This window comes from Pyrgilauda ruficollis, unplaced genomic scaffold (assembly GCF_017590135.1).
Source record: "Pyrgilauda ruficollis isolate IOZ18807 unplaced genomic scaffold, ASM1759013v1 scaffold2, whole genome shotgun sequence".
Taxonomy (NCBI): domain Eukaryota; kingdom Metazoa; phylum Chordata; class Aves; order Passeriformes; family Passeridae; genus Pyrgilauda; species Pyrgilauda ruficollis.
Genome location: NW_024519206.1, coordinates 8,071,970 through 8,097,932, shown reverse-complemented (window position 1 = coordinate 8,097,932; position 25,963 = coordinate 8,071,970). Strand labels below are relative to the sequence as shown.

General features: G+C 40.1%; 1 protein-coding gene across 1 annotated transcript; it reads right to left on the bottom strand.

The window, feature by feature from the left end:
* Positions 1–1,994: 1,994 nt before the first annotated feature.
* Positions 1,995–19,877, bottom strand: TSPAN13 (tetraspanin 13). Its single transcript, XM_041466617.1, has 6 exons — positions 19,532–19,877; positions 7,915–8,082; positions 6,786–6,866; positions 5,840–5,953; positions 5,400–5,510; positions 1,995–4,236 (listed from the first exon to the last, which is right to left on the bottom strand). The coding sequence occupies exons 1-6, from the start codon at positions 19,592–19,594 to the stop codon at positions 4,162–4,164; spliced, it is 612 nt and encodes a 203-aa protein (XP_041322551.1). The 5' UTR covers positions 19,595–19,877; the 3' UTR covers positions 1,995–4,161.
* Positions 19,878–25,963: the final 6,086 nt, after the last annotated feature.

The following is a 25,963-nucleotide window of genomic DNA, read 5'->3' as shown; positions in this document are numbered from 1 at the left end:
AAAGGGACAAGAGAAGTCAGAGCTAAAATAAATGCTGATGATGAACACCTTGAGAGTATACATTACATAAAGACTTGCACAAAAAGGAGACTTTCCAGCCCCAAATATCTGTTATCTCTGAACTCAGCAGCAGCATCAGTGAGAAACAGCTCACTGTTTCAGCTCTTTGGCCAGGACCATGCCTCCGTTATTTTCTCAGCTCTTTGGTATTAACAGCATTCTTACTACTTCTATTACCATTACTGCCACAACTACAAGAGGAAAACAATTGGGAAGGCAGGACAGGTAAGAGAAGCAAGGGTTTCAGCTCAAGGGAATCTCTCAGCAAAATCAGAAGAGAGGTACTTGCTAATAGGTCTTTGGCAAGCTGTGCGAACCCTGCCTACCGGAAAACCTTAAGAGCTACCTGGAAAGGGTCCCAGACACAGAATTCAGCATTCTTTCAGGACTTCAGTATGATGCTACTTTCTATTGCAGCATCCAGAAGACAGAGGAAAAAGAGATGCAGTGGGGAGCAGAAACAGTCTCTAGAATCACTTATCAGTCAGAAAAAATGTGATCATTTAGCAGAGAGACAACACCAAGGGAGGCCAGAGCAGCTGGTTATCAGAATCGTCTTTACCTACTTAACCCAAAGTACTCTTACTAGAGCTATGTGACATAAAACAAGGGCTGCCTGTGTCATCATGTTTTACAAAGCTGTTTTTATAACACTATGGAAGTAGCACCATTTTTTTTAAGCAGAGGTGCTGATGCTATGTATAACATCCAGTAAATGGATATGAGGCATAACTACAAGGGTCTACTAATGTACATGCCTAGATGCAAATACACAAGTTAGTCCAGCCTGCAAGTATCAATAAATGCTTTTGAAACTGAAATTCTTCTTTTTGCATTCAAGGCTATGCTTTTCTCATCTACTTTTCACCACAACCAAATCTGCAAGAATCATAATAAATAAACAGCCAACTTAATTCTGCTCTTTTAATCCTTTCTTCTAAATACAGATTTTTTTTTGGGGGGGGGGGGCTTAAAGAGGCATAAAGCCAAGCTGAGATACCTAAAAAAGCCTCTTTCAATGTCTTTGGAAAACCTGGGAAATGATTGCTAAAATACATATGATCGTTAGATAACCTGAAGTACACAGGATGGATATGGGGGATTTAAGAATTCCACTAGCATTCAGACAATCCTCTAATTAATTAGGTCTAAAATAATAGTGCCAGAACACTAACTCATTCCTATTCACTTGTCAGCTATTTTACAGATATCACTTCAAGTTATACAAGCCTTCCCTTTTGTAATAGTTACTTTCATGTGTAAGGTGGCAGATACTGTGCAGTTAGTCAATATCTGGATTCACTTTCTCACATAGATGGAGAAGAATTAGATTGCTTAATAGCCAATTGTTTTTATATCATAAAAATGCATATGCATTTTGAAAGAAGACATCTTTCTACATTTTTCCAGAATAACCAACTTGAAGAAAGCATTTGAACAAACTAAAGCCAAAAGACATCTAATGTAAGCAGTAAGAATGCTCCAAGTTAAATCATTCTATTACTTTGACACTGTGCTGCTGTAAATAGCTTCTAGAAAATCTGGTTACAATGAAGTCCAAATCTCAAGCAGTCAGGTGAAAATTAAAACGCATCTCTAGAAAAACAACAAAAAGTTTTTGAGTGGTGAAAACGTTTTTCAAGAAGAGAAAGCAATGAAGTTCAATGAGAAAATGCACCAAGTATAAATAACTTTTTTAAGTGCTCTACTTTGGCATGTCAGAATAGTATGGCATTTCTTGGATACTCAAGTGAGTCAGACTTTCTCTGAGAGGCAACACTCTTCACGTTCCAAAAACAAAATCAGACTCATTGTGTTTTACTATCCCCTTTTAGAATCAGGTTTGAAAAGCAAATCCACACCTCTGATTGGGAATTTCGAGGTTTTTGTGGCTGGATGGGTTTGTTTAACCACAATCCCAAAGAGACAATGTATTTTTAATACAATAGAAGAACTTTAATCATTCCATACAATCAATCCACTGATCTATCTTCTGACTACTGAAACAAATTCACATTATGAGACAAGAGAGTTTTGGAAGTGGTAATATTTTCAGTATTTTTGCATTGGTGCACATTTACACCCCAGTATAATCTACCATATTTATGAAATCAGATCCACCCAAAACTAAGCACTACAAAAACAATCAGGAAAAAAGTCAAAATTGAAGCAGCAATGTGGTATTATTTTAAGCTTCATTAACCCTCTTCATATGACGACTCCTTGGATTTATTACTGTAATGCACAAAACACAGAGCTTGTGCAGACCAGGAAAATGAACTGTTCCTAAAGGCAGCCATGAGATCATCACTGTCCTCTTGACACGTATTGGGAATGGCTGGAGAGAAACTGAGGGCAAAAGAACAGCAACTGGGAGAAGAAAAGCACTCTGCACATTTTATTAGACTTCAGCAGGCCTGAAGGCTCTTAAGGTGTTTCAGCACACAAGTGGGCTCTTACCCTGGATCTACAGGTCTGTGTTTGAGCCAGACACAGCTGCTGGGTAGGCACAGCAGCAGCTCCCAGAGCAGCCCCAGAAGAAGGTGCTGACCACAGATGCTGAAAATTCAGCTACACCTGAAGAGAAGCAGTTCTATAGCAAGTTCTTGACGTCCCTCTGCTTTCAGTTTCTGCTCTTCCCCTTCAAAACATCAAGATAATTCCTTCTTCAGAAGCACTCAGCTTGTGAAAGGCTGAAAGTGCTCTGATGGGCATGAGTTTCAACTGCTTTTTGCCTCCTCTGCAGGAGTAAGGAGGAATCTCTCTAATAAAGGGCGAGTGACTGTATGAGAATCTACTTCTGTCTGCCTCCAGATTTCCTTTCCACCTTGCTCAGGTGCTGTACTCCTCAGCAATGGGCCTTAATACTCTTCCCCTTTTCTTCCTGTAGACTTGTCTTTCAGGCTACAGCAACTGCCTACCCTGCCAGCAGCAGCAACTGAGTGAAGAATGAATGAAGAAAAGGTGCAGTGCAGATCTGAAATTCAGTAAGATTAGAAACAAATGGGACATTGTGCACCTTGGGTGTTTAGATGTCTGCTGTTTCAGCTGATGCACCACTTCCTTCACAGGCATCAAGAGGGACCACGCTTCCCTTCAGCTCAGACAACACTTTCTACATGGATAATGTACCATTCTAACTTGAATTCTTTGTTTTCAGAAAACAAACTACTGGAAAGCATTTTTTTGTTGCTGTTTTTCTTTTTTTTTTTTACATGTCATTCAATCTCTCATGAAATCAAGACTGTTATCTGGATGACACAGAAATTTACACTGCTGAGTTATTACAACAATGACTTTACACCATCTAAAAAAAATAGCTGTACAACAACTTTCCAGACATCAAGCTTCTTATATCAGAGATGACAGACATTGACTGTGCAAATACCAAACCTCATTCACTTGTCAAGGGAAAAAAGTTTCAAGTTAATCAGCTGCAGATTACATTCTCCTGGTTTTCTTCATTCGTTCTTCTCATCATGACAATATTTATTAACATTGTTTTTATTCTCAACAAAATTCCAAAACTACCAGACAACCAAAACAAACAGGAAAAGGGAGGGGTAAAGAATACAGTAGTTATTAACATACACTTATGTGCACTATAGAAAATAACACCTCTAGCTTATATTTTTACCTTAACAGGAAAGTGGGAGACAAAAAAGTTTACTAGAGTACATCCTAAAACCTAAGTAAATCATACCCAACCATCCACTGTAAATTTTTATCATTTTAATGAGAATTCATGTGAATTTTTGTAATCAATGAATACAGCAGAAAATATCTCTAGGGTTTTGTTTTTACAGTAGATAACCCACTAGTGCTATAAAACTCATTGTATAGAGTTTACCATAACAATTAACAAGTCTTAACCAGCAGTTCAACTCTGCCCAGCTACTGAATGCACCCATCTACTTTAAGATAGAGATTCTTAGAAGAAAAATAGTCAAAATTAAATATGAAAACTAAGCATTTCTTACAGGACTTGTGTTTTATTTTGAGTACATGTAGAATACCTATTATGGAGAAATACCAAACTATGGAGAATCAGTATTTTTAAGTAGAGGGTGCAGAGAGAAGATTTAGTCCTTTATAAACTCATCAAATAAATGCACTAGGGTTTGCACGGGGATCCTTTTGGTTCCTGTATCTGTAAGTCAGCCAGACTCCCAGAATCTGAAAAAAAAAAAAACAAAGATATTATTAAGCAGAGGGTCTTCATCCCATTTTCTAGTTTTACGAAATTTGTTTTAAACACAAAATCATGACAAAGAATTTTCAGTTGAGGATACAAGTTTAGGATATTTTAATGTTGTTAAAATTGTACAACCACACTCCATCTTAATTAGAAAAAAGAATGCACCCTCTCTGAGAAAAATCATATCCTAGCAACAGAGAGAAAAATAAAACAAAAACCACAAAACTATGAACAACAAAAGCCAAATTCACAGTGCAATAAAAAATTTCGCATTGTTATAATGAAAGTTAAATTATTTTTCTCCCCTTCCCAAATGATACTCATAAAGCTGCTTTTAATATAATGATAAAAAAATCCTCCAAATTGTTTCGTTTTACCATTACCACTTAACTATACAGCTATTCTTGTGCATTTTCAAATCTTGTCATTCCCCCCAACTAAATTCTACCTCCCAGCACCTTCACATTTTTAGCTGAGATCAGTGTGATTCTGTTTAACTTGCTGTATTCTCTCTTCTTGCTGTCATATGTACAAACCTTCTCAAAACTACACTTAAGCAGCACGAAGAGCACTTTCACATGCTCTACTCTGGGATTAGAAAAGACCTACTCTGAAAATTTTTGTACTCCCAATCAATAAAGCAAGTTATGCATCATCATGGTACTGAAGAGCCAAAAGACCTTTTTAATTTTAACCTACTGTTCAAAATACAGTTCACTCCTCGTGCAACTCTATATTTGCACTACAGGTGGCACCAAAAAAAATCCTCAAAGACCTTATGTGTGCTAGAGTGGGTAATAGATGGGAAGACAAGGGAACAAGGTAAAGCAACAGCACTGTTTTAATACGGTTGGAGAATGGTACTCTTGAACATAAAAGTTTCTGAAAAGCTTAAACTTTACAGCACCACATTTTAATGCTGAGGTTTGTTGTCTAAATAGCAAAGCTGCAAGAAAAGCCTTCCTTCTGACAGACATAGATCTGTCAGCAAGGTCATAGCTTTGAAAAATTTGGCCTCATTAATTATGTGATTCCTGAGACTGGATTGAGGTTTCCTGTAATAAACGCCCTAAAATTGTTTCACAAAGCAAAGCTTCGAAAGTGGGGAAAAAAGCACTTGATTTTCCAACCACCCACTCACCTCTGTGAAACTGAAGAAGAGTCCTATCCCTCCGACAAATCTCAGCACCATTCCAGAATATTCTTCCATTATTGGTGCACATGGTCTACAGTGCAGAGTTCGAAGACAATCCTGCAGCAGATACAGAGAATTGCTTTCCATTTGCTGATGACACTTTGTTGTTTGAAAGCATCTAGTTTTGCCTAGAAGAGACTGCTACCCATGGACAAAACCACAGCAGTTTTAAAAGCCTCCAAGAGCTCAAGTGTATATATAAATGACAGTGGAGTATCAACTTTGCAGGGTGCCCTGTAATTGTCTTTCCAGTAAGTTAAGAGCTTAGTATCACTGTAACAACTACATTACACATCTGTTAAAATGCTGCTTGCTGTAACTATGGAAACATTTTTGAACAAACATGGTGTGAAAAAGTTATGATTTTTCACACTTGAAGGACTTACAGCGGCGCAGGTTTCATTCGGATAAAAAACTCTGAATCCACAACAATTCAGATTTCTCTCAATATCTGTTCTTGCACTGTTGGTGTTACTCCATCCCACCTCTAGAAGTTCACTCTAGAAGCCATAAGCAAATACATATTACATTAATTGAACTGCAAGCCAATACACAAAATCTAGTTGATAATGCCCTAACTAAAGCCTTCAAATCTTAATGTTTAACAGGAGAATATAAATATATTAAAGAATGACTAGAGTGTCCAAAGAGGTTGTATAGCTAACAAAAGAACAGCACCTAACAGCAGCACATTCATGGGTATAATTCCTTTCCTTCCTTTGTTTTTGCTAAACCCAACAAGATCACTAGTAAAGGGACATGTGACTGATCTAGCTGGGACTGCCCAGGCTACACACAAAAAGCACCCTCCCTCCCATGCAAAAACCGATTGTTTAGTCACTGTGCCCTTACCCATTTCTTATGCAGTAAGAACTGGTCTCCATACCACATGGAAGACTCTTTTACTTTCACATGTAACTAACTGCCTAATGTAGTTATGACCTCTCCAGTTTCAAAAGAACAATTCCATGACTTTATCGAAGTTACACCACGATTACTGTATATTTCATTGGCTTATCTGAAATTGCTGAACATGAGATATAGTCAAGATATCATGCTACTTACACCTGTGATCATAAACCTAGAAAGGAAGCTTAAAAACAAATTAAATTTTTTTTAAAAAGTCATTTTAGGACCCAAATGTATTCCTTTCTAGCTACCAGAGCCAAGCATTGACCAAGGTCTACTCTTTAATAAACAGGACAATGCTGATTTTCTTAAAATATGCTCTCCCCATTTTATGGAGGACTATATACAAATACATGTGCCTGTGTACCTATATTTATAGTGTTATGCTATAGATTAACTGAGAAGGCAGGAAACTCTTCTTACCTGCTGTTCCTCATTTAGTGCCAAACAGGCACAGGAGACAGAAAACTGGACAATAAAGACTAGCAGAAGAATAATCATGTACTGGAAACAATCAGTAGTTAAGGATATGCTCTCAAATTCATTTTGCTTTTATAACATATGCACCTAATGGTATTATTTATTTCACCAGGTAACAGTAAGTCCTTTAAAACAAAAGAACTATGGAAGCAAATTCTGACTGGATGTGGAAAAGATGACCTAAATAATGTTCCCAAAACCCAATCACCATGTATTATCTCTTTTTGACTACTACTATACATAGGTGGTATTTCCTTGTTAGGTATTTCTTGCCTAGCAAGAAAACATGAGCAGAGAGGTCAATAAAAAGAGCTTTGAGAGCAAGATCTCCAGCCATTTTCTCCAGCTTTAGGGACTCAAGTAATTTCAATATACTTTGCTTAAATAAAGTAGTAGAGAAAATATTTTTCTGGGTATTGCATATTCAGATTACTTTTTTCAGTGACAGAGTCCTGCAATTAATTTAAACAAAAAATAACTTTAGTGAAGATTCAAAAATAAAAAAGGTAAAGAGTTGCTCTTGGAACACAGCCTCACACACTTTTGGACTACTGCATCTGAAGATGGTATAAAACAAAAAGAATAAATTTTGATACTAAAGGTCATGTTTTGAAAGTTGGGGAGTACTTTCAAAATTTGGCTGCTGTGTTCAGAGGCAGATACTTCACACAATTTAGCTGTTTGTAAAGTGGAGGTCAGTTCTTATTCACAGACCACAAAAGTTAAACATTAATAGTTCACCTACTTTAGCCCCGTGTACGGCTGAGCACACAGTAAGAGGCACCTGTGACACAGTGAGCTACCATAAAAAGCTCTCAAAGAATTAAAATAGTCTTATTTTTAAAAAGAGATGTGAATACTTTTATCTTCAGAGCACAAACAATGGAGGGAGAAAAGGAAACTGAAATAAAGTTAAATGGGAAGGAAGTCTAATTTAGACTGCACTTGAGCAAAGTAAGATTGTGAGTTTCTGTTGTTTCTGAAGCACCTCCCCCAGCAGTCTCAGCTGACATAGGAGGTTGTTTACACAGCTCGAACCACACTGCAATCAATGAGTGCATCAGAAGGATACAAAGAACAGCAATACTTGATGATGTTTCACTGCACCGATCAATCCAACTAAGGCAATAAAGAAGAGGAAGACTCCTACTGCGATTACCACTCCAACAACTCTGAAGCTAGAGATGAGGCCAAAGCCAATTCCCCATGCTGCAATTCCAATCAGCAGCAGGCTCACCAGCTGGAGGGAAGAGAAAACACAAAGTCAGACTGCATATTAAAACAGGCTCCCACGCACAGATAATTCTTTTACATTAAAGTTGTTTTAAAAAGGTACAATTTTTCTTTCTGGTGTAAAGAGAAGAAACACAATCCTAAACAAACCAATCCACCACATTGTATAAGTCATTTCAGTTCTAGATGTTTTAAGGCATACATATTCTTCCACACTGTCAATGTGGAACTGTTACAACTCAAACTACCTGTAAGTCAAGCCATGTTGTACTATCAGTGACTGACTAGAGACACTAAACTGTAGATCATAACATAACTGACAAATAAGCTAAAAATTATCAGCTTTAATTCAGAGTGGAGTAAGAACCAAATTTCAGATCTTTTGTTAAACTGTGGCAGTATATTTAAAGAAAACAGAATATACAGCCGCACAGCTCTGAATATGTAAAAAAGGGCACTTTGCCAAAACTTACTGTAATCAGCTGTATAAATTAATTAAAGAAGTTTCTACATACTTGATAATGTAACACAACAGTTAACATGGTCACAAAAAAATACAATTCAGATCTGAATTTCAAGAACTTTATACAGTAAAACAATAAAGGCATCCTGTCTCCTCTGCATATTTTTTCAAGAAAATAGCTCTACTATTAAGTGAATCCTATTTCTATACCCAAAACACTTATGCTGTTTCCTTCCTTTTAAACATGGTATTCAGGGAAGGCAGGCAGGAATCTATCCCAGTTACTTCACAGAGATTTGTTTATATGGGCAGGAAGCTCCAGCCTTTCCTGTTTCCACACCAGAAAAACACAACCCCAAGAAAAAAGGAATTCCAACATGAAAAGCTGCAGAGAAATCTGCAATGAAGTCCAGCAGGAGGGAAGTAGCAGACAAAGCCAATCCAGATGTCCAAGGGACAAGATGCCCAAGACTCTGGTTTGAAACAAACCCATGTGTAACATTGCTCATTATATTTGTTAAATATTTGACACCAGTTCAACGTGCAAGCTTTAACTTTCCAAAACTCTGACCTCACAAAAAAAATACTTGGCTTTAGAGCTATTTAAAAAAAAAAAAATCCAAACCAACAATATAAAACAGTAGGCACTTAGTCTAGTTCAACTACTTGGCTTTGTTTAACAACAGGTCTAGAGCAAGCACTTATACTTGCTCACCACTTCCATTCAAACAAGGCACATTCTCATGAAGCACATTTTACTGCTTACCCAGAGGCAGGAAGAATTTTTTTAAAAAAAGGAAATTTCCAACTTAATACTTTAGTATACTTACCCTACCTCTGGGAATTCTTGTTGGTATTAATGCCAAATACATCTGTATATTTTTTCCATTTAAGAACATTTTAGAGGACTACCTATGTAATGCAGCTTTTGAAACACGGAAATCTAAGATAACATCAAGAAAGCTAGTAAAACAACTAGAGAGGCTCATCAAGATCTAAACACAGCAGGTGGATTTTTTTTTTTTGTGTTCCCACAGGAATACATCTCGAAACACTTTTTACCAAAAGCCCAGTAATCCACACAAGAAGTTCAAGAGCCTACAAGAACAAAAGCAGGATATTTGTCATACCTACACTTCTCTCTTAATGCAAAGATACAAAAAAAAAATATAAAATTCAAAGGAATTGTTCAGTACCAGCAGAGTTTAGGATGATTTCACATTTGTCTTTGTTTCTCTTAAACAAAAAGCCTAAATTACCTAAATTTGGTTTTAAATTGTTTATTTAAAACCAAAACAACAGGCCAAGGTGTCATGAATCAAAATTACAGAGAGGACTGAAGAAAAAATATAAAATAAAACAAAACACCTTGGCTCTTACGTAAATTTTCTGAATCCATGCTGCACAAGGCTATAAACTTCCCAATACCAGTACATTAAAAATTAGCCTGGCTAATCAGACAGTTCATTGCAAGACCTACCTTTTCTGATCCACGCCCACTCACTTTATTTCACGATCTCATTTCACTGAAAAGACTTATTTTTCCATGTAAGTACCAGAAGCAAGTAACTAAAGAAACCCCATAGCCCAATTTCCAATCAAAAAGTGCTGTCTGACATCCCATGCTCTGCATCAGCTTCTAAATACTGAACTCACACTTCCACTACATAGGTCTTTTAAAAAAAATCTCAGAAGCAATGGCAAAGCTCAATTTATTTCACAAAGAAGAGCAGATGAAACTTTGTTCCTAATAGTTTTTGCCAATACTTTTCTGTCTGAGGCCTTATCTTTCACCAATCTGCCTCCAGGATACAAACATATGTGTTTGTTCAGCTCTTTTCTCATTTCATAAGAGATCCAAAAGCATGAGATTAAATTAGTTTGTTCTTAAAATACTGAAATCCAAACAAGTGACAAAATCTGTGCCTCTACAACCTCCTGGATAAAAACAGTCTTGTGAGGTGCAGGGTACCAGTTGCTTCTTGATGCCATTACTGATCTCATCTTAATTTTCTGCATGTATCATCAGATTAATGTATCTGCATGACACCAGAACTGTCCTGACACCCTGGCACAAAAAGCTTCTCTGGTAGAAACAGCCACATTTTGAATCTAGAAAAGGTCCGGTTTTCCCCAGTTAAGTGGGGAAAAAAAGCCTCTCTGGATTTTAAACCATTTTGAACCATTCAAGTTTTAGAGCGATCAATCTCATTTTCAAGTGTTACCTCCATAATACCAAGGCTCTGTTTTCTTTCACTTGACAAAGTTAGGAATTGTCCAATTCCTTAAAACATCTGGAAATTCAGTGTGATCACAGATCCATGCTACTGGGCTCTGGCTGACAAACCGTATGAAAATGCTGTATCCAGTCAGGCAGATCCATGATGTGATCAAAATCATTACTGGCCACTCCTCTCTTGCCACTTTTAATTGTGGAAAATTGACAGTTTCAAAACTGAAATGGAGACTACAAATTTACTAATCACTCCAGAAACTGATTTAATATTAAGCTTCTGTCTCCTCCACATGTTTACTGAAAGATGAAATTATGGCTATTCCTTCATATTCAGGTTTGGCATAGACTATCTGAATGAGAGGAATAACTTTCTCTATATAGTTTTTTAGCGCCATAATGCAAAAAACTAAAGTCAAAGCACACTACTACAAAAAGGAAAAATAACTTAAGTTGTTTTGAGAAGAGTTTTTTCAAGTCTGTAAAACAATGCAAGGCTCATAGTGCTACGTACTGTTTAGCCACTAGAAATGGCCACTCAACAGTGCTTATTCCAGTGTTTTGAGATGAAAGGATTTAAATGCAATATGTCTAAAATTGAAGCTGCTATGGCTTTAGAGTACAATGTACTCAAAACAAAATTAGTGACCCTAACCACTTAAAATGAGTAACATGTACATTCTAAACATACAAGCTTCAACTACATACAAAAAGGCCAAGTATTTCTGTTTTATGAAGGAAAAACTCTCTATGGAGATTCTGAATGTCACATTTTATTTAACTGAGACCACATTTCACGGCAGCAGAAGCCTCCCAAAGTAAACAGTGTCATCCTTGGAAGACTGAAGTATCTGTGAAACTTCATTTTACCTGTATGAATTTACTTACACAAAGCTAGCTTTTGTTAGTAAAAAAATTAAAAGCACTTAAAATATTTGCTTGATGACTTTACCAGAAATATCTGAAATCACAGTCCAGTTTTTAGTGATTAGGCCTAATCCAGTTTCCCACAGAAAGGCTGGACAAGTGGCCTGTTAGACTGAACAGCCACAGGGCAGACTGCTGAACTTGAAGAGCAGCAATTGATGGCTCAGCATCCTGCCGGCAGCAGGTAAGCACCACCACAAAGGCTGGAGCCAATATCACACAGTATCTTCATCAACAACCTGAATATAACACAAAACGAATTCTCAGAAAACATGTGGATGATACTAAACAAGGAGGAGTGGCTGACTCTCCAAAAAGAGATTTAACTCAGATATACCTTGATAAACTTGAGGAATAAGCCAACCTTAGGAACCTTGCAAAGTGAAAAATTGTGCTCCTGGGTGCTTCAGTGGAGCCTGGGATCTGACCAGTTGAACAACAGCCTTAACAAGACAGATATGGATACCAAATTGTTTGTCAGGCTGAATACAAGCCAGGAGTCAGCTCTCACGGCAAACAGGGAAACCAAGAGGAATGCAATCAAAGGAAACACAATGCTGGTGAGACAGAAGCTCAAATACTGTGTTCTATTTCAAGTCCCCCAGGCAGAAAAGGAATTTGAGAACCTGGCAGGAGTGAGTAAAATGGCATGGAGCCTTGATAATGAGAGGTTTGAGAAGAGGTGATGGAGCTGGGTTTGTTTAGGCTGCCTAGGGGTAATCACATACTAACTAAAGCTGAAGGCACATCACACAAACATGGAAGCAAACTCTTTTGGGCATCGTAAGTAACAGCTTGGGAGCTTCAGACTGGACATTAAAAAACACACCTCCAAGGCGTTTGGTGATGATTTTTGTTCTCAGGGGTGTCCAAGACTCCGCAGGCTAAGCCAGAGACAGCAAGCTACTGTTACTCATAATCCTGATCAGGGGACTGGACTGATGAGCCCCAAAAATGCCTTCCAACCAACACTGCCACACACCACAGCCAGCATTCTGACCATGCCACTTTCTCCACAGCAAAATCAAAGTTTTAACATGTAGATAAGAGGTGGATTTAGCACCTACCAAGGACTATCTTCTCCACCAGTTCAAATCCTAGCTACCTTACTTAAAGGCACACACACAAATATAGGCTTAGCATAATTCAATATATAAACTAGCAATTTTGAAATTAAGTAAATGCTTTAGCCGAACAAACCTTACTTAGTACAAATTCTAGGTGAAGATCAGTAGTTTTCTCTATGAGATAAGAATATTTCTACTTTGGAGTAAAACAAATGGAAAAAAAATCAAGCATATTGTTAGTTGACAAAACATTACTCCAATGTCAGTATCTGTATAGGGAAAATTTTAGGGAAGATTTAAGTTCAAGATCGGTGGAAGAGATCAGACTCCAGCTTAGGCAACTTCCCTTTTTTTAATACACATACATACACACATCTGAACTTCAGATCCATTCCAAATGTAAGTTTCCTTAACAAATCTCCAAATTTGCTCTGTTCTTTAAATACAAGTTCTCCTGTGCACATAGCTGCTCATTTCCCGCCTTCCTGTACTGGAAACAACACATTTCTTTCCACAAGTGCCCCTTCTGTACTTATGTGCAAGTTTATAGTCCGCATTACAAAACAGAAAGATACTGACAAACTATTTCTCTGTACAATGCCATGAGAAAAAAATCAGCTGCTAAAACCACTTCCTCCTTCCTATAACAGCAAGCCACCAGCAAATCTGCTGTCTTGACTAACTGGCAACTTTTTGGTATTTCAACTAGCTTGGACTGCTGGCTAGAAAGGAAGTCATACGCAGAAGCTGCTATTCCCCCTGCTTCCTTACCACCTCAGTACTAACAGGAGATGGTAAAAACTACATGTCAGAATTTAAATTTTAAGAACCACTGACTCATTATTCCTAGGTAAAAAGATTATATAGCATTTATTCTCGTATCAGCAAGGGAAATATTTACAGAATAGCTGTCAAAGTGAATATGGAACAGGAACTAAAACCAGAGAGATTACACAAATGATTAAATACATCCTCCCTAACCTCTCTCCCCGCATATACTTTAAGGGTGCTTTAAAATTTAAATGTCAGATGGCTTATATACTTAAGCTGGAGGTTTCCACCACTCTCCCCTTCCACTTGGGCAACCATTTCTGCACAGCCACAGAGATTCTAGAAGACAATTCTGACTCCTGGCACTTAATTTAAAAATACCACATTAAAACAACAGGCGGTACATAGTGGTGTAACCACAACCTTTAGCAAGTTAAAATGAAGCTAAATTGGTTTCTATCACAGCTGTAAGCTACTCAACCTGTAAGCAACTTTATTTCCTTACAGTACTACTTCAGCTTTACTGAGAGCAAAGGAAAGCTCTGGGTACCTTCACAGGATTTCTAACAGAAAGCAAAATCTTCCACCTTTATGAGACTTACTTAAATGAAGAGCGATCAGTAGTCTGATTACTGAACAGCCTTGAGACAGGTAGTGTGGCACAAGCAATTTATGTGAAAGGCAGCATTCCTGGCTCCTATCACAAAAGCCTGTTCTTTCAGCTTCAGGCATGGTAAAGAGTTATTCACTTTATTGGTCATGTAACAAACTATTTACACACTGAAATGTCAGTTAGATTTAACCCCTGCTTAATACTCTCTGGTCTTCGGAAATGGAAGATTTCTGCTGTGCAGCAGGAACAATTATGTTCTAAAATGTTTACTTTTACTTGCATGTTTGTTCATTGTTTGCTAAGAGGTTAAAAAATGTTTTCACAAAGTCTGGTGAGCCCACAGATCCTTCTTCCACACATCATATCTCCTTCAACACAAAAACAGAAGTACAAAACCCCACAACTAATTATGTAAGCTACAAGGCTTCTGCAGGACATTCAAAGGGGTTCTCAATAATTGTGCTGGCTTTAAAGTGCCCACCTGCACCACCAGGATGGCAGAAAAGACCAGCAGTATCAAAACACACTGTGTTCCATATACCCTCCTCCTCTGTGCCCTGTCGTTCTCCTCTTTCCCTAAGAATAGGCTGCCTTCTCAGCTTCACATGCCACTGCACACTCTGCACAAGACAATGAAAAACCAAAACCCTCTCCTGGCTGCTCTATGGACCCAGCCCACGTCTCCATTCTGACCCACTACCGCAGACCACTGTCACTTTAGCTATAAACTGATACACAGTATAGCTGAGGGTCTTTTCAAGCCCTGGAAACATTATCTTTAAATATCTATCTGTACTTTTGCTGTATTCTTGTGTGTTCTCAAGCATGAGCATAGAATCCTTCCCAAAATGCCAATGAAAACAAAAAGGCCATAAGACTGACAAGACCAACATTAGCTTCCTTGACCAATACCTGGGAGATTCTGTATCAGTTTTATTTACATGTCAAGACTACACAGCCCAGCTTATACTGCCATCTTCAAAATGTTCCTGAGAACAGAAATGGCTCCAAGGCAAACTGTCCCATTTACTGAGCATCCAGGCATGACAATGAGGGAGACCAGCACAGAGCAGGCTGGTGCTGGGGCAAACTCTTGATATTGCACACCTAAATGCAGAGCCTGTCAGACAGGGCAAGCAGTGAGTTTTTTATCTTATTTATCTTACAGCTGAAAACAAACTTAGGACAGACCAAAATGGACCTGTGCTCAGAGACTGCAGGTTCACTCATCAATGTGAAAGAATTTGTTACTTGAGGCAAGAACTGTGCTTCTCTAACTTCTGTCTGCTTGTACCTGGCTCTGTGTAGCCACTATGCCAGTCAGGAAATATCAGAGAACAGGAAGACACATTCCCTTTCTCAAGGGAAATCCAATGTTCACCCTGCCTCTAACACTAAGTTTCCCCTATGCAGCAAAAAGATGAAACAGACAGATTTGCATGATTCCTCTGCATCAGGAACTCTGAAAGTAAAACATTATTATAAAATACCTTAGTAATTAAAAGCCCTCTTAGAATCTTCAAGGCCAGGTTGGATGACGCTTTGAGCAACCTGGTCTAGCGCTAGGTGTCCCTGTCCATGGCAAAGGGGTTGGACTATCATGATTTTGAAGGTCCCCTTCCAACCCAAATCATTCTATGATACCAAGCACACACGGTCCAAATCTGAAAACTTCTATACTTATCTTGGCATGTTTCCATAATACAGAGAAACCAAGTTTGATAAAGAAGGCAGAAAGCCTAAACACAACTCCAATAATAAAAGCACCCAGAGAACAAGAGACAGTGATAGGAAAAACAAAACACAAGCCCAAAAACTCTTTCAAACACAGTGCTTTGAAAATGGATGCAAAAACCACTTAATAGGCAATCAAAAAATGAGATTCAGAGAATGACATAATATAAAAAGTGAACTATTTTGGTACGGTACTTTCTAGTGTTACAAGTAAATGTGGATGCTTTTATCGAATAAGCTTTGTGCTACTAAAAAATACACAACTCTAATGGAAAAGGTACTGTATGTTTTAACTGAAATCAAATGGCTGCTCTAGGTGTAAGAAAACATAAAGGCTGCTCAACAAAATGTGAGATGTTTACATACTGCCAACAAACATTTCATGTTTCCTGCTGCAGCAATAATTAAGTAGCTGCTTGGGTGACAAAACCAGCACACATCACCCAAATGAACTGTAAGTACTTTTTTACTTGAATATTTAATCTCGTGGCTCACCTACCACTTCAACCTTTCACCATTAGTTAGGAACTTCCCTTTCCTCCGCAAATCAGGTATGAACAAAGACATTGACTGTTTGCACTTCAATACAAACATGGAAGACTTCCTTGGAAGCTTAAGTTTTAAGCTACAAACACATCCCTGAATTTGGATTAATTCTGTGGACAGGCACTTTAAACAGTTTGTATAGATTTGCCATTTGGTGGGAAATGTAAATATGACTGACTAAATAAAAACTCAATACGCCAGATACCCAAAATTAGTATTTTAAAGGTTCTTGCATTCAGTTCTTCCATATAAGGCTTTATTCTGACAATATACATCATCATGTACTCAGAGTCAATAAATACATCATCATGTACTCAGAGTCTCAATTATTTTTTTCTACTCTTCCTCTACCCATAAGAAACTATACTGAAGTCACCAAGACTCAGCACAGATGCCAAAATTACTCATGTAAAATAGACTGAAAAACAGAATCAAGGCCTAAGGACACTAACTTAGTCAGGAGAAGAACCTACAGTCATCAGCAAAGCAACATCTGAAAAGAAGATTAAGTGAGCAGTTCGGTTAGTGGGTTTCTGGTTTCTTGCCTTAAACCAGTAACTGATTTATTACTTCCAGGACATATATTTTTCTTGGTGTACTACTACAAAAAAATCAAAAAAGGCAGTACTAAAAAAATGTAAAAATAAATTAAGCTCCAATATAATATTTTATCTCAGAGTGTTTTAATGAAAGGCAGAATATAAACTGAAACCTCCAATATACAGTTTTCAAGGTTAATTCATGTCATATAGACACATCCGTGCTGGCTACAAAAACATCCAAGAAGTGTCACCTATCCCTTTTTAACACCACTACTCCCTCTCACCATTTATTAGTGAATCAACATTATTTTAAAGAGACACTCATTAAGTATTGCTCTGATTTCCTGTTTTCTGTATTTTTTTTCAGCTGGAAGGAAATAAGTCCATCATTCACTGTGCTGCTTCAACCCTTTATTTCAGGTTTCTGAATAGCCAAGAAACAGAGAAGCCCACACATTTTACTAGATCAACTCTACCAGGCCAACTAAGCACTTTAAGTGTTATTTGTCCAATTATGTATATAAAAGCATTAAGTCTTGCAACTTGTCTATAATTAATAAACAATACTAGCAATAACAATTGGACATTCTTGTAACTATCATTTAAAGACGTCATTCCTTCCTTTCAGCAGAAACAGATGTTTTGTATAAGTCAAGTGACAGAAGACAGAGTGACACCCACAAAGTAAAGTCTACTCAAGCAGACATCAGAGCAGAGATTAAGGTCGTAAATACACTGTACAGGTACCACAGACAGAACTACAGAAGTCCAAAAGTTCAACCCACCCTTACTAAGGCCAGATATGCCCAAAAGACCTACCAGACTCATGACACCTGGTTAATATATGGCTATATGACTGCAGAATTAATGATGGAGTCATTAGGAAAAAAAACACCTGCTGTCCACATGACACTACAGTATTGTTGTATGTATGGATGTAATATGACATTACATCCATCTGAGAATGAACCAGATTTCTCTCACTCTTCTGTCACTCAAGGAATAATAGCAATAATAAAGAAGTCATGCATTAACTGAAAAGCAAAATTGGGATGGGATAATACACCCATAACCACTTTCTGGCACAGGAAAATCTCATTAAAAGTTGACCACAATGATCTTCTGGGGACTCTTTCAACCTCAGCTATCTTATGACTCTAACTCAGCTGCATCACTCTATACCCATTAAACTTACCTTCAACTACAGATACCAAACACCTATCTTCTCCCCTCTGTTCTGGCTGGGTGGAGCCCAACAACACGAGGCATCACAGGAATCCAGGGCAACTTTCACTGTGGGTAGGCCGGGCTGCCTAAGCATGCTCCAGACGTTTTCAGGGACATATTTCACTCCTCAAGCTCCTCCAAGGATGGAGGCCAAGTAATAGTGCAGCCTCTCTACATAAAGTTTTCTCTTCTGCCCTTTCCTGAGGAAAGGGGGGGTTTGGGTCACCTTGTACACCCAAGAACATCAACCAATTCTGGCTTCAGCACAGGTGCGTCCACATCCCTTTGTGCTCCATCAGGTCCAGTTACTGCCAGCTACTGTTTGTTCTGATGGACAGTGTTAGACCCACTTGTTCTCCCATCTTGCTTTCAGCCGAGATCGGGCAGTGCTTTTGGAAAAGCACAGATACAACAGCCCAAAAGCACTGGCTGACCCCAGTTTCAGTCTGCTGAAGGTCACTCCCAAGCACAGTTGTTAAACTTGAAACCTTAGAGGACATTCTACCTCTCCAGATGTGCTGTGAGAGGAAGCCACTACACTTACTCCCGTTTCTTGTTATTTCTGAGCCCTTTAAAAATAGATAGCGAGGGAAAAAATTCCTGTAGCTACACCACAACTGGAGACTTTTTCTTCTCTGTTGAAAACAAGCCCTCCAACATGCTGGAACAGAATCAGGCACCTGCCTGGAACTCCCCAGGAAAGTCATTTATTTCAGTTTAACATCCTACTTTTTTCCCCCTCCTCACGTACCTTCCCAGCACCCCAGGCAGCCCGGCTTGGTAACTCCCTGCTTTATCCCAGGAACACCGGGGGTGCTGGGGGCCTCGTCACCCACTGAGCTGCGCTTATTTGGGCGCTGATGCTTGGCTGAGGAATAACGAAACAAACCCTTCCCTGCTTCACGCCTGAATTGGTGCAGCGCCCTTTCCAGACGGAGAAAAAGGGCACGGGCGGGCCGGGCCCCGGGGCCGCTCCTTGCAGGAGCCGAGCCAGCCGCCGCCGCCCCGGGCGGGCAGCGCTCCCGGGCCTCCCTGGATTTTGATCCCGAGCAGCCACGTCCGCGCGGTGACAAAGCCCGGCCTAACCGCTGTCACCTCCTCACCCCTCCCACCCCATCCTCCCGAGACGGAAGCCGCGACCGCCCAGCGGCCGCAGCGCGGACCCCCTCCCCGAGCCCCGCGGCCACATCCCGCCGGGAGAAGCGCAGCGAGCCCCGCCACGCCACCTCCCCTCCCCTCCCCATCCCAGCCCAGCCGAGCTGGCGGCGGGAGCAGCGGGACGAGGCAGAGCCCGCGGCGGTGGGCGGGCGGGCCGAGCGCGGCGGGCACGCACCGTGTAGAGCAGGTTGAGGGCGCACAGGCAGTTCTTGGAGCAGGCGAAGCCCCCACACGCCATCGCTCCGCCGCCGCCGCCCCGCGCGGCAGCCGCTCCGCCAGGAGGCCGAGGCCGCGGCCCCGCCCCCGGCCACCAGCGGGTGCGGCCGCAGCAGGTGAGCGGCGCCCGCTGATTGGCCGCCGCGGGGCGCAAAGGTAAATGTATGCAAATTACGGCTGTGACGTCAGCGCCGTCAGCCGCTATCCGGCGACTCGCGCTGTGCGGGTGCGGCCCGTTCCGCTGTCCCCGTTCCCGTGACGACGCGAGCCGCGGTCCCCGCTGCTGTGACGACACGAGCCCCTGTCCCCGTTGTTGTGACGACACGAGCCCCGTCCCCGGTCCCCGTTGCCCGCTGCTGTGACGACACGAGCCCGGGCCTCGCCCCCGCCCGCCGCCGCGCCGCTCTGCTCCCCTCACGAGCGGCGGCGCCTTGCCGGTGACAGCGCGCCCCCGTAGTCCGTGGCCTGTGTAATGCCAGGGAAAACATCCAGGGATTTACTTGTACGGACGTGGAAGTGTTCGGAGTGCCGGTAGTTCATAGAACCATCAGGGCTGGAAAGGACCATCAAGTCCAACCATCCACCCAGCACTGCTGCTGTCATCTTGTTTCTATTTTTAACATATTGTATTTATCTATTTATTTATTTTTACTAAGTAATCTTTCTACTATGCCTCCTTACATATTTGTATATTTGCTTAGTTTGAGGGTTAAATATTTTCAATTACAATTATTCTGCTTTACAAACCCTTCCGCCTGTACCGATAATTTCCTGCTATTCAGTAGCTAGTTTTCATTAAATGTAATTTTATTAAATTACTTGGCTTGAATGGTGTCCTGGTTCGCTCCAACCATCCAAAATCCTGTCTTCACAGTTCCCGTGGGCTGCAGCCTGCTGAGTGATGCTTTATAATAAATACAACAGGTCTAACATCTGCCAGCTATTCCAGCATGGAGATGTGTTGCAGGATTAGTGTCCAAGATAGTTTCTTGTCTTTTTTGCTGGGTTTCACAAAGAGACAAGGACATGCTTGTTCCTCCCTCGGGATGTCTGTAAGGACACATGCCACGGTAGTGTTACTCTGTCAGGTTTTGGTGCCAGAGAACTTGTGATGGTCAGTTCCTAGTAAGAAAAGGAAGCTGCATCTACTTTCTGAAGAATTCATGACAATTCTTAGTAGGAACTTGTCATCAAAACAGTTCAGGGAGGAAATTCCAAAAGTGGGGGTTTTTTTCTATAATTTGGCTGGCCTTCATCTGTTAAGGAAGCCCCAGCAGGCGAATAATCCTTGCCAGCAGTGAGACGTTGAACAGCAGCACACTTTGTCTTTCTTAGTCTGTCCCTCAGATGTTTTTAGTTTTAAACATCTTTTTTTTTTCCGTGCTCTTTGGTATTTTGCTAGACTTCTCCAATTAAACACAATACACTTTTTTTTTTCTCATGCAGTAACAAAGAATTGTTGCTTTTCTATTCATGTATATCTACCTTTCAGCTGCTAGATGGATATCAAATTCAAATTCTGCAATGTTTAAATTAAATCTGAATGCTCAACAGGTGCTGAAGCTTTATGTTTCTTTGGTTCTAAACTTGACATGCCTGCTGCTGAAGCTTTGTGAAGTGACAGGAAGCGTTAAAAATCTGTGGAGATTTTTTTTTCTCTGATAATTAAACTGACTTAATGTTGTGGCTAATTTGGCCTATTGGGAATGCAGATTACTGACTGGAGCTACTGCATTACCTGGCCATGCTTCTGATCATTTGGGCCCAACTCTGGCAGAGCACAAACCCAGTATAAAAGTCACTTGTTGCAGTGTAATTTTACTAGCAGCTTTATTAACCAGTAAAGACTGGTTTCAGAAATTGTCCACTTGATAGAAAAGTGTATTTTGGATGTATGCCCTTTCCTGAACACAGGGAGCCGTCAGCATATCAAATGTTTTTGTTGGATTTTGTTGCAAATGCCAACATCTAAAGTTACTGTGCCATTGTTGCTTTGGTTATAGTGCTGAATTATTCAATAAGATCATCCACTGCCCTTCATTTTAGAAGATCTCTTTCACTATTAATTATTAAAAGCTGTACCTCCACTTTCTTAATTAATGCTGGTGTTTCTTATTAAAGGAACATCCTACATCCTGTTGTGGGTGGGAAGTACCTTTTACACGTTCACTGCTTCACGTTCAGCTAGGCTTCTCACCATGTGTCCATGTGTGGTGCAACGTGGCTCATACCCACCTCCGACCATAAACTCTGGGGCATGGTTCAGCTGATGTAAGCACTCAGAGGCTCCAATTAAATAAATAGATCCATGACAAATGTAGCAGGGGTCCTCCCTCCATCCCTCTTCCAATTTTGTTCACAAGCTATACTACAAACTTGGAATAATATGGTTTGGATTTAACATAACACTTCTGGTGATAGAACAGTCGGCTGTGCTGATGTCTGTAATTTCTGATGGTGGTGAGCAGTGTGTCTGTTCTCCCATTTCACATCAGGCTTCAGCACTCAAATTGTATTCTGGCTAGAACTAAATTGGCTCAGTTCTTTTAAATGGCTAATTATGACTTGCTAGTTGTGAAAGGACTCTCCTGCAGTTGGAGGGAAATCTGTCATTCTTTGTAGGGAAAATATAGATAGCGCTACTTTGGTATTTTTAAAGATTGTTTAAGTACCTGGTCCAAGTAAGGATCCTAGGTATTTGTCTTCTCAGCCCTTGTCTTTAGGGGATAAATTCTCCCATCTGTTACACAAATCTTGAGCTGCCTGACATAACCAAGAGCAGAATATGCCTTTTCCTTTTCTTTCCTCACTTTTTTGTCTTTCTGGTGCTTATTCTCTGCTTCTTTGCGCAGTCTTTGTTCTCCTGCCCTTCTATGGTGTGTTTCAATGGCAGTGCTGGCAGCAGGAGGAGCTACAAACAGTGTGGATTAGTTTTTCTTTCATGGGAAACTGCAGAGGGGGGAGAGTACACTGGGCACTTGTAATGCTGCTGACGTGCACTTACAAGACAGTACAAAAAGTAAATGCTTCTGCAGAGGGAGAGAGGAGTGGAAACACAGAGTTACTGGAGCTCAGTGCTGGTACACTTCTTACCAGTCCAAAAAGCTTAAAATGAAGCTGTTTGGGTGGTTTACTCTTAATTTCCCAGTAAACTCGCATCGGCTGGATTTTGGAGGATTGCTGCATGAAGCCTTTTACTGTACCACATTAAATGAAAACTCAGCTTATAGCCAAATCTATTCTGTTTCTGAAGACTGTGGCCTCACGTGGGTACTGCTGGTTTCTGTTACCTATTATGTGCCTGAAATCTGAAGGCCTGTGTCACTTCTGAGGCACAAATTTGAAAAGTGAAGGCTCAAGTATGTACAAAGTTCTCCTAAAGGGTACACTATTGTCTTAAAATTAGGACAGTGTGACCTTTTTTGTTACTCTCTACTATTATGGAGTGTCTAAAATGTTGTGAGTGAAGCATTGTTTGCAGAAATTGATTTCTATCGCTTTATTTTTCCCAGATTTGCAATAAGTCATTGACAACACTTAGGTATTCATTTCACTCTTTGTCTTGTAAAGCCATTTTTCTTCTCCTCATTTGTATAAAGTCTCTCATGCACATCAAAATCAGGGAGGGGGAAAATAGGGTTTTAGAAAGCCAGGTGTTTCCAGGAGTATATTTATTGTGTACAGTTGACATATTTAGATGTTAGTCTTGAGGTGAATAGTGTACACGCACAACAAGACAGGGTTTCAGCTGGCTTTACTTGGAATAAATAAAGTGCTTATCCTTCCTTGGCAGTTGACCATTAAAACCTGTTCCCATGCCAGTTAAGTATGCCTGAAGTTTGGTGATGACCATAGAATCTGTCAGCAAATGCTGTGAAGTAAAATGTTGCTTATCATCAATCATTTTTCTCCATGGAGAAAATGAGTAGAGTTTCCAATGTCCAGTCATTTCTTGTGTCACTGGACAGGAAAATCTGAGTCATCTCAGTCACCTGAACTGCCTCAGTTGTTGAGTCACATCAGTTAGTCACCTTAGCTGCCAGTAACCTATGACTGAACATATGGAATCAATTAAACATACACTTAAAATGTTATCTGCTGTAACAATCAAGATTTTTTTTTTTCTCAAATTCAGCACAAATGCCCTGTGGACATACCCCAGTTATTTCCTGAGGTGTTAGTGATGAATTGGCTGTGCCGTGGTGTTTGCTCGCAGTCGTGAAATTCTCCCTGCTTCCTGGAACAAAACCAGCTCCCAGCAGTGCTACTGCACTTGTGCCATTCCATCACCAACCATAAAGAAGCCCTTTCTGGCACTAGGCAGTGAAGAATAGCATGAGTAGGCGTAGCTGTTGCATGGATCTTTGCTGTCTTACAGGTTGACACACAAGGTGTTGTGGTGCTGGTTTCTTGTCCATGATCATTAAGAGCTAGACACGGTGGAGAGGCGAGCCTGGCATACAGAATAAATTTGTCTGTGTTCTTTGGAATCTTCTCTGTGGAGAAAAAAAATGAACAAAACTGTTTGGCATTTTTATTTATTTCTTTAGTGAAGTGGAGCACTGTAGATTTAGAAAGAGAAATTAGGACAGGAAAATAGGCCATTTAAGTAGTGTGGCTAGAGTAACCCACAACTAGGTCAGAAATTAGCTCCTCCAAAAGCACAAAGACATATCTCCTGTTCAGTTTAATAAATCTAACAAGTGGTTACAAAGGAAGCAATGGTTTGTTCATCTTTGCTCTTTGAGAGACAGATAATGAGTGTATTCTTTAACAAACTTTCTGACCAAAATCCAAATGGCACACAGCTCTTGGATCGAGCCTGGGAAGTTAAATTGCTATTAGGAAACTACCTAGAAGGGACACTTATTCAAGCAGAAGCATCTACAGGCAAGTGCAAAACTGTTGTCCTAGATGGAGTGGCTGTATGCCCAGCTTTGCTTTTTGAGCCATTCTTTGTGAGTCCCACCAGATATACCATGCAGTGGTGGAAAATAACAGTGCAGTGTAACAATAGCATGTCTCCTTGTTAACTCAGTTGTTGCCCATGTCTTTTGAATTGTCTCATGAATAGTGCTTGCCCGAGAAAATAGGCTTGGTAAAGTTTGTCCCTCAAAAGTTTGTGGACAGGTGAGGGGGAAAAATAGCAAAACTACAAAACAAAGAACTAAAATAGCCCCAGGAGACACGCTTTAAAGGGAAAGTGTATTTCAGAGGCCAGCCTGCTAAAAATAATAAAGGAGGTAAATACTTAGAAGTTCAGAAGCTATGTCTTGGGATTTCTAAAGATCTTAACTGTAAGAATTACCTTTCATCACATTTAAAATTCATTCTGAATTAAGCTGATAGAGGATTAGGATAAGGACAGTTTGTTACATCTAATGTATTAAAGAAAAAACCTGAAGCTGAAAATTGCAGTATAATGGTATTTTGAAAAGCAATACATAAAAGACTTGACTGAATGCCCAAGTCCTTCTATTCAGGACTAGGATTCAGAAATGTTCTGAAATTGGCTGGTTTTAGTTAAGCTTGGAAGAGAAAAAGGGAGAATTCCAGATCCTGGAAGTCAAGTGGTCTAGGGCTTCCTTCAGACAAATCCAAACTTACTTGGCCTGTTATGTATAAGGCACTCGTGTGTCTCTCTGGAGAGGTGGATAGCTAGCAGGAAAGTAGCCTCTGGGGGACTGTGTGTATCATACTTTGTTTCCATGGGAAGGGGATCATGGCAACGTGCTGGTACCTGACCCACTGCCACATCTGTTCTTCAGGTCTGAAATAAACCCAGCAAACTTCAACAGCAAATATAAGTTAATAACTCTGTGATTAACAGGACATTTTAATGCTTGTGGACTAACACTGGGGTGTAAGCTGTGGGAGGGTAGATAGCTTTCAGATTAATTGCAGGTTTTATTGGCTTTATTTTATGTCTGCTGTGGGTTCTCTTTACCATTGCATTCCAAAGAGTTCCTATTTGTCACATTCAGGTGGAAACCATCACCTCATCAAGGGAAAATGGATACCAGCTGCTGGACGCCCTTCCAGGTGATTCCCTGGGAGAGTTCCAAGAAATTTTAAGGAGAAATCCTTTATAAGTACATAGCAGAACAGAAGAGGATGGTTTGACCAGGACCTTTTATGGTGGAAGTGTAAGGGTGGGGAGAAAAGATGGGCATCACAAAGGAAATTTGAGCACCAAGGTTCTGAGGTTAGTTGATTTGCTAAGTGATCCTCATTAGGGGTGTGTGTTGGCTGTGTCACTGTTCCTCCTGTGCACGTGAGCTGTGTGACAAGCTGTGTTGTGCCTGTCACGGAACCATGGAGAACACAGGTTGGAGAGGACTCCTGGGGTCATATAATCCAACATTCAGCTTGAAAGCCAAAGCAGTTTTCC

Coding starts and splice junctions, on each gene's coding strand:
- TSPAN13 (XM_041466617.1), bottom strand. CDS start 19,594: ATGGCGTGTGGGGGCTTCGCCTGCTCCAAGAACTGCCTGTGCGCCCTC. Junction 6,867..7,914: donor ATCAAGTATTGCTGTTCTTT/GTATCCTTCTGA, acceptor GATTGTTTCCAG/TACATGATTATTCTTCTGCT. Junction 5,511..5,839: donor CGAATGAAACCTGCGCCGCT/GTAAGTCCTTCA, acceptor TATCTGCTGCAG/GATTGTCTTCGAACTCTGCA.